The sequence below is a fragment of the Cynara cardunculus genome (genome assembly GCF_001531365.2).
Source record: "Cynara cardunculus var. scolymus isolate 2C chromosome LG 10, CcrdV1, whole genome shotgun sequence".
NCBI lineage: Eukaryota > Viridiplantae > Streptophyta > Magnoliopsida > Asterales > Asteraceae > Cynara > Cynara cardunculus.
The window spans coordinates 4,979,086-4,988,001 of NC_037537.1; the positions used below are offsets into that span (position 1 = coordinate 4,979,086).

General features: G+C 39.2%; 1 protein-coding gene across 1 annotated transcript; it reads right to left on the reverse strand.

Annotated features, from left to right (window-relative positions):
• Positions 1-7,944: 7,944 nt before the first annotated feature.
• On the reverse strand, positions 7,945-8,588 carry LOC112519851 (cysteine proteinase inhibitor 5-like). Its single transcript, XM_025128161.1, has one exon. It carries the CDS (start codon positions 8,472-8,474, stop codon positions 8,115-8,117), a length of 360 nt encoding a protein of 119 aa, XP_024983929.1. The 5' UTR covers positions 8,475-8,588; the 3' UTR covers positions 7,945-8,114.
• Between the last annotated feature and the right edge of the window lie 328 nt (positions 8,589-8,916).

The window sequence follows — 8,916 nt, forward strand, 5'->3', positions numbered from 1 at the left end:
TTTCATAAAAATTCAAAATGATCACTAAACCTTTCTACATTCATTTATTCAAATATTTTTAAATGCCAGTTTTAGTGATTCTCTTATCATTAACACTGAAGTCTTCATGAAAATATACTCTTTTAAGTTATTTTTCATTTCTTAAAAAATAACCATCACTGAAGCTTTTCTTCTTCAGTGATCAAAATGTTTTAAAAGGTTTTTATTCAGTGAATTAATCTATCACTGAATGTGACTCTTTATTTTTCTTAAAACCTTAAACGTTTTAAAAGAAATAGTTAATGAACCGTCTTTATGACGACATTCTCTATTACCAATACAAAACGCTTTGAGATGCACAAAAAGATCTGACACACACGCGACCTACTTTATCTTCTATCCAATCATAGATGAGAACGTGCTATATTTCTCATCATGGCCTTTCCTCAACTGTCATATTTTTCTTCTCTCCTACTTTGCTTCTCTCCCCTCCTACCTATAAATACGGGATTTCTTCTCTCATATTTTCTTTACGCTTACAAAAATATTTGACAAACATCTGCCAAAAAGAATTTGCAAGCAAGAACTCTCAAGAACACTCATTTCCTTCCACCTTCTTCAAAGAACTCTAAGGTTGATAACTTCATTTACATATTGAACTGTTCTCCTTCTTTCTATGAAACAAATGTTCGATTTTAAGAATCTTGTTCTCTTAAAAGACAAACAAAAAGATTAATAACACATTCTTATTCTTGGTTATAATTTTGTTTCAAAACACTAATCTACTTGAAAAACCCTAGTATCTCATTTGTGGATTTTTTCAAAAGAAGTTTTATTGTTCTAAACCTTAAAACGATAACACATCATGGACTACAAACAACTGTTATTTCTTATTTCCTTACCAAAAATAGACAATGGCTGCCAAGAATGTTAACTTCTCCTTTGAAGACATCTCCTTCAAGGCTAACAACCATGTTGCCTTGTTGGACATTCCTACCAACAAAACTATCTATGAGGATATTGTTGCTTTCCTCCGTATGTCCCCACTCGCTTATGCTTTCAACCATGAACCTGTCATGGTTAGGGAGGCCCTTTAGCAGTTTTAGTTTACTGCTGAGGTGGTGCAAGAGGAGGACAAGAACGGTCGTCAGGTGGAGAAAATCTCCTTCACCTTCAACAGGATGACTATCACTTTGGCGTGGCCAATCTAAGGCACACTCTTCGTATCCCCAAGGGTCCCTTCTCCAGCGAACTCTCCACTGCTGAAATCATCGCCTGCCTCAATGACATTGGCTACCAATGACCAATGAAGAAGGACTCCAGCGAGCCCCTCAAGTCATTGTCAAAGATTGAGAAGAACCGTATGTCAGCTGTCTGGAAATATCTCTTCTCTCACTTCATCCAATCCATGGGTGGAAAGACTGGCGGACAGGATTAGGCTTCCCATGTCGCTCTCACCATAGGAGTTTCAACGATCTAACGTCGCCCGATCAACTACGCTGCCATCATCTTCGACAACATAGCGCTAAAGTTGAACAAGCGCCAGAGGGAGAAAGTGGTGCCCTACACCAGGTTCCTTTCTATGGTCTTCACCAAGATCCTTGGCGAAAAATAATCAAAGGAAGGTAACCTCCCAGCCTGCAGGCTTGGATCCAGGATTCTGGATCACAAGCTTAGGGATGGAGATGTTGCACTATCTTCAGTGGTGCAATTCTCTTCCTTCCCTCCTTCTCCTCCTCAGGTGGTCAAGACAAAGGCAAACCCCCCTACATCTATCCCAACCACAAAAGCCACTTCTTTCAAACTTCCATCACAACCAACTCTTGGTTCTCCTCAGAGAGCCAAGAAGGCCAAAAAGGGGATAACCACGTATTTGGCTGTGACCTCTCAACAGGTCTAAGCTATTGAAACAAGCCTTACCCCCGAGGCACCTTCAGTTAGCCTCCCAATCTCTTTAGTGATCCCTGACATCATGGTCATATCAGTGGTACCTCTCCCAACTGCCTCAGTGACTCAAATCACTGAAGGTGTGAATATCAACGCCGCCCACCGCTGAACACCGACAAATTCTCAGCCATCTTCTTCTCCCCTCCATCATTGGTCTCAACACGTGTCCATGAATCATCAGTGTCAGTCCTCTCTGATGATGAGACACTCACCATTGGACCTGAGGTAGCTCCTCTCGAGGCTCCTTAGCATACTGGTGCTCATCCTCATGATTGCACCATGGAGCAAACCAACGTTAATCCTTTAGATAACGTTGAAGACCCCTCAGGTACTCCACACTCCTTCCCTTTTATTTCTTCTAACCAGAGCTTCTTTTTGCTCACTCTACTTCCTTTTCAGGTCCGTCTGAGGCTCAAGCCATGGACGAAGAGGAGTACAACATGGTGATGGATGTCAAGCTAATCCTTCTAGCTGTCGAGACTGTCCTAATCAAGATGGATGAATTCCATAAGAACATGCCTCGAAGAGAAGATGTTGCTGCGGATTTCTCAGCTGTCAAGGCTGAAGTCCAAAATGTAAAGAGCCAGCTCTCCTCTCTCCAAGAAGCTGTGCAAGCCAATGTTGAAGCCATATCTGCTCTCACAAGCAGGGCTGATGACGCACAAGCTCAATCTATCCAGCAGGCGGAGCTATTACAACAAGTCCTGGTTGCTCTTCGCCAACCAGCACCAGTGACTCCTCCTTTATTCACCGCTGATGACCGTGCTCAGCTTCATGAGACGTGTGAAGCAACGAATAGCCTAGCCAGCGCTCTGATGTGGATAGAAGAAATGATGGTCTTTCAAATCCACAGCATTGCCCAACTCTCTGGATTTTGCTCTCAAGCCATCGCCAGAGATGCGGAAATAAGGTCCAACGCTGCTGGACCATCTACTGAACCTGCTGCTCCAACAACCTATGACGCTGAGGCTAACTGAAGTTGAAGATGATGTTGTCTGCGATATCCCAACCTCAAGTGAAGCTGCTATAACTGAGGATGTTGATGCCATCCAAGCTGAAGCTCGTGATAATGACCTTCCCATCACCTCTGCACCTGTTGCTGGTGATGTTGAAAATGAAGATGATGATGAGGAAGGTGACTCTTCTGATATGTCTGACTTCGGCGGCGACCTGGATGATGATGATGATGACGACTTCATCATCCAGTACCAGCGTCCTACCACTGCCACCAAAGGAGTCGTCCTCAGGGATTCTACATCCCAGGGGAGCAAAGGGAAGAAGAGCCAGGGCTTTAAGTCGAAAGGCAAAGGCATCGCTAAAGAAGGGAATTTAAAGGTATTATTTCAATCCTCTCAACCCTTATTTGAAGACTCCACTTCTCAGGTAGTCATCACCTCCCTGTATCAAATCGAGATACCTTCTACTACCTGCAGTCGGCTGGAATGGGTCCCTGAGAACCCTACCCCCAGCACTCCCTCCGACCAGCAGATGACTCAGCTCAAAGAGTTACTCGACCAGACTAGAATAAAAATCTCTCTTCGTACCTCTAGTGGTGGTGAGTTCGACTTCCTGATAGAAGCTGAAACACTCGAGGCCTTAAGAGCTGGGGAAGAACTTACAATCTAAAAGAAACAGACTAAGGATAGCCTAAAGTTGGCCAAGTCTCTATCTGAAAAAGTTTTTCCCAAAAGAAGGTGACTGCAGTCCAAGCCCAAGCTAAGATCCTATCTCTTGCAGAAGCTGTCACGAGAAAAACCTGGAGCTGGCTGAGCGGGACAAGCACTGGAGCAAAGCAAGTATCAACAAGAGAATCAGCCTTCACCCAATCAAGAGCGTCAGCATCACCAGACGATTCAAAGACGGTGGGATGCTACTCCCCATGCTCATCACCAGGGATAATATCAAGGCCGTGATCGAGTACCCCTCCTACTTTGGCGAATATGGCTACAGCGAATGGCTGGAGATCAGATAAGCCTGACATAAGACGATTATCAAAGACCTTATCAACGAGTTGATCAAGAAAGTGTCAAGATATGTCGCAATCCCTAAAGTGCCAATGTTGAAGAAAGGAGGAAGAAAGGAGGAAGAAAGAAAAGACCTTCAAGTCCTAATGATGGATCATCCCTGAGGAACGAACATGAAACAAAATTCTCCTTAGATGAAGTCTTGAAGGATTATGAGAGTCCAGACATCTCTATGCTGAATCTTTCTTTGCCAGCGAAGGGTCCTTATGTACCCAACACCGTGCACTTCAAACCTGAGTAAGGACTTATATTCCTTGACTATGACGGTGAAGTAAGATTTCAGAGAATGTCTGAGTTACATCTATTCCCTATGGAACACCTCGTTTATCTCAGGTTCTGGCTATATGATGACTTAAAAGGTGTATTGGTGGACCGAAAGATAAGAAGGGAGTTTCTACATAGAAAGGAGCTTAGAGAAAATGTACCAGGTTAAGCTGAGCGACTTAGACTAGTTTATTTCCTTTGTAATATTGTCCATGCACTGTAAACTATATCTTATGTCTACTTTCAGTGATTATTCTAATATTTTGTAAGTCTAGACATGTACTAAAACACTTGTAATATTTCCTTTGAATTTAATATAAGTATTTTTTGTGCATCACTGAAAAAGATCCCTGAAAAGAGTAATAGGGACACAAGTCTATGAGTTCCAGTGTTACTCTTACATTCACTGACAATCTATAAGTCAGTGAATATGCTTTCAGGTTCAGTTTTCCTTCTTTTAATTTTTCTTAGACTTAATCTTAAGAAAATTTTCTAAGTAAAGACTGACTCACTGAAAAAGATCCCAAAACAGTTAAAAGGGACATGTACTTTATATATAACTTTTCCTTACTGTTTTTTGATAAGACAACTTTCTTTATGTTGTCTTGTTATCATCAAATAGGAGGAGATTGTTGATCCTCTCTCTCAGTGATTTGATGATAATCTCTTTTACCTTGTACGAAGTATTTATGTTTCTGTCTTTCAGTTCCAACGATCATCACTGAGTCTGTTCAGTGATCGCTGAGAACATGTAATGTAAATCTATCAGCGACAACGATATTTCAAGAAAACAAAACTCACACCAAAAAACCTTCAGCAAAAGTCGAAGACTGAAACTGAAGATTAGAGACTGGCAAGTATGTGATCTGAAGCAGTATTCAGTGATTACAACCTAGTTTACACATGTGTGAAGACTGCCCAAGCCTCAGCGAATGCTGAAGTGACCTTCAGGTTATTCCAGCATTCAGCGATCAAAAGAAGCTTGTTGAGCATGATTGCTTTTGTCTTGTCCTTATACACACAAAGGACAAACCATACCCTTTCTAAAGTATAGTACGGTATGGAGCCGATTAGTTGACTCTACTACCCACCAACTTTATGAAAGGATGTTTGTTCATGAATAGGCTTTTGTACTATTCACTGTAGCAAAGGACAAGTCTTTCTCTAAAGGCTTGACACGTGTTCAAACCCTACTACGTTGCATTAAATGTGCATTTAATGCAATGGGTATAAATAGATGTGTTTTATCTCCATCCAGAGATACTCTAATACTTACTCTTGAACCATAACTTAAGTTAATAAGTAAAAGAACACACATCTAAGAACACACATCTAAGAACACAATATTCTTATCTTCAAAAGCATGTTAGAATCCCTTTTTTGTATTCTAAATATAGTTCTTATCCAGAAAGAACTAACTTCATTCTAAGTCTCTTACAACAAATCATTTCTCTTTGCTAAGATCTAGTGTGTAACTTAGATTGTTTAGATAGGTTATATTTACCTTATCTTTCCGTAAACAATCTTGTAAAATATGTATTGATATTTCTTTATCAATATATATATTTATATATATATATTTTTTAAATTTGAAAAGTTTACTGTGTTTGTATTCATCTCCCCCCCCCCTTCTACAAACTGTTATACACATCTTGTAGACCCTAATCGGACCAACATATGTGTATCAATGAGAGCCCACCATGAAACACCCACACACCAAGGCTCAAGCTCTTAAATAATTCATATAAAACTCAAGGGTTGGTGTATATTAAGTGGGTTAAGTATCCTTGAGTGTCCTATGTAGGACAAAGTTTCTCACACAAAAGTCGAGTTCCAACATTGTAGTCTCATGAAATTGAATAATAAATCGAAGTCCCTTGTAAATCAATTAATCGAGTCAATGTCTTGTCAAATCCCTTGATGAATTGGACTTTCTCTAAATGATAATCATTTTCTCGGGTTTGTTCGACCGAGTTGGTTGTGGAAAGCATGGGCTATCATTGGAGATGGTGTAGGAGCCCGGGGTTCTTTGGAGAGTCCATGTGTGTGTATATTATTAACATCCCCCTCATCCTCTTTGCACATCCATAGGCCATCATCTCTTGACCAACGTCACCTGCTTCCATCATCGTCTCCATCGCATCTACAATCATCACTCAAAAAGTCCTCCAATAACCTCCCCATCATCAACAACGATAGTGAACCATAAATCGTTACTCAAAACAGTAACAACAACCGGTCAACAATAATAGCAACAAATCACTCATGATATTAACACAACTCTTCATTATTATTTCATCTCCATCATCAACAACAGTCAACAACAGCAACAACATCATCATCTCCATCTCCATAGTCAACAACAGCAGCAATAAATTGATCTGCACTCTAACATTTCGATGAATTTTCAAGAGAAAGAGAGTTGCACATCCAGGAAGGGGAGGGGGTCACGGTGAGAACAAGGAAAGGAGGGGAGGTGTGATCGGTTGTCGCAATGAATAGAATGAAGAAGGGTTAAGGAAGACGATGCTTGAATCAAGGGGGCGTTGGAGATGAGAGCTCCTATGCCCCCCCCCCCCCTCTCTCTCTCCTTGTTTATTGTATAGATGTTTATGTCTTATGTATGTGTATATACATATATGTATATATATATATATATGATATAATATTGATTTATATAAATTTGTTTTTTACTAATAAAATGACTAAAAAACCCTCGACTTAATCTAGTTGCAGTTAATGGAGTTAGAGACAAGGACCCACTCTGCAATGAAAATGAAACTACAGTGACGATATATGTATTTATTTTGTGTAAGGGAACTGACCCATAATTTGTATATAACCAACCATAGGGACGAAATCTATAATATACTAATTTTCTTATCTCTATTAATAATTTCAAATTTTATCCCTAAGGTTTAGAAATTACAATTTTCATTCCTATAATTTATAATTTATTGTTATTTTCATCCATAGGTTAATTTCATCCTTAAAAGGGACCAATACAGTAAAGATTTGTAAATCATAATAATTGAGATAACAATAAATTGTGAATTATAAAGTAGAAAATAACAATAAATTACAAAAAATAGGAACAAGAACTGTAATCTCCAAACCACGGGATGAAAATCACATTTTTTTTAACAAACTATTGATAAAAATTGTAATTTAGGGGTTGTTTGGCAATTGCTGAATTGTTTGGTGCAGAATGATTAAATAGTTAGAATGATTAAGAGCCTCATGATATAGTGTAAAATGAAATATAATTGTTTGGTAATTGTGTACAATAAAATTAGGGCTCTTAATGGTTAAGGGAGATACATAATATACAAAATCATTCAGATGGTTTTAGAACCATTAAGAGTCAGACTTTTTTTTGCCAAACAAGATTCACCTCTTAAAGAAACAATTAAGAGGTAAACAAACAACTACTTATTTTAAATTTAATTTTTAACTAGAAAAATTTCGATTTATGTAAAACGAAACGGTAACACCGAAAAAATTCACAACCAGCCTCCCCATCGAAAACCGCCAGCCCCTCAGCCACGCAAGTCGGCATCTCTCCCACCGGCGGCAACCTCGCCAACCCAAGATCCGGTTTCAGTCGACGATCTTCACACCTCTTCTTCTTTCTCAATTCTAGGTTTTTTCTATTTTATTATGAAATCTAGATGAGTTCTTATATAAAGTTTATGTTCTTGGATTGTCCATCTAACAACAAACAAAATTTGAATAGAATCCTGGAATTATCAAAATTGAACAGATAAAAATGCACAAAAACCAAATCATGAAATTCGATCAATCACAATAAGGACGCTTCATCTCTCTTTATTTACCCATAGTTATACAGATCTAATTCACCGTTCGAAAACATCGTCGATTAAACCCTAATTTCATCCCTCAAATGGGTCCCCTGAAGGATGTCAACCGTCGGGAATTTTTGACCCAAGGCTTATCCCAAACAACAGCCACATAATTCTTGTCCACAGTGCCATCGGCCGCCGTAATCGTGAGATTGTAATTCATTCCGGCCACCACTTGCTTCTCTCCGTTAACCACTGTTGAAAATTTAAGGGACGCCTGGTCCTGCTTGTTGTGTTGATCCACTGCGAACTTGCCGATGTCAACCACCGTAGGGTCATTGACATCGGTAATTTTGGTCCAACCGCCTACAAGAGCCCCACTGCGTGCGGCTTGGGAGGAATTACAGAAGATGAAAGGTAGGAAGAAGATGAGGATTGTGATGAGAAGATTGCGCATTTCGGAAGGATGAATTATGCGAAACAGGAAGAGGGGAGGGGAATGTTGGTGGTTATGGATTATATACAAAACTTCTTGACCGTATTTCTCTCATGGACGTTCCAATTGTTGTTGGTTGTTATGAGGATGTACAACAGGATCCTTGGTGATGTAAGAATTTATTATAAATTATAAATAAAAAATTAATAAACCTTTTTACTTAAAAAATAGAATATTCGAAATTTTTTGTTTAAGAAATCACAATTGGTTGATCATGTTTTATCTCTTTGAAGAATATGTAAACAATAACATGAAATAATTATCTGATTGTTTTGAACTTTGCTCTAAAGATTAAAAGTGTTTGGAAGTTTGAGGTTCGAACTCAATGAGCAATAAAAATCCACTTGTGGCAATGACGTTTCAAATGCGGTGACTCTGGACTATCTGCAAAATGGATTATCGT

What these genes read in the sequence shown, in the direction of transcription:
- LOC112519851 (XM_025128161.1), bottom strand. Translation starts at nt 8,474, where the DNA reads ATGCGCAATCTTCTCATCACAATCCTCATCTTCTTCCTACCTTTCATC.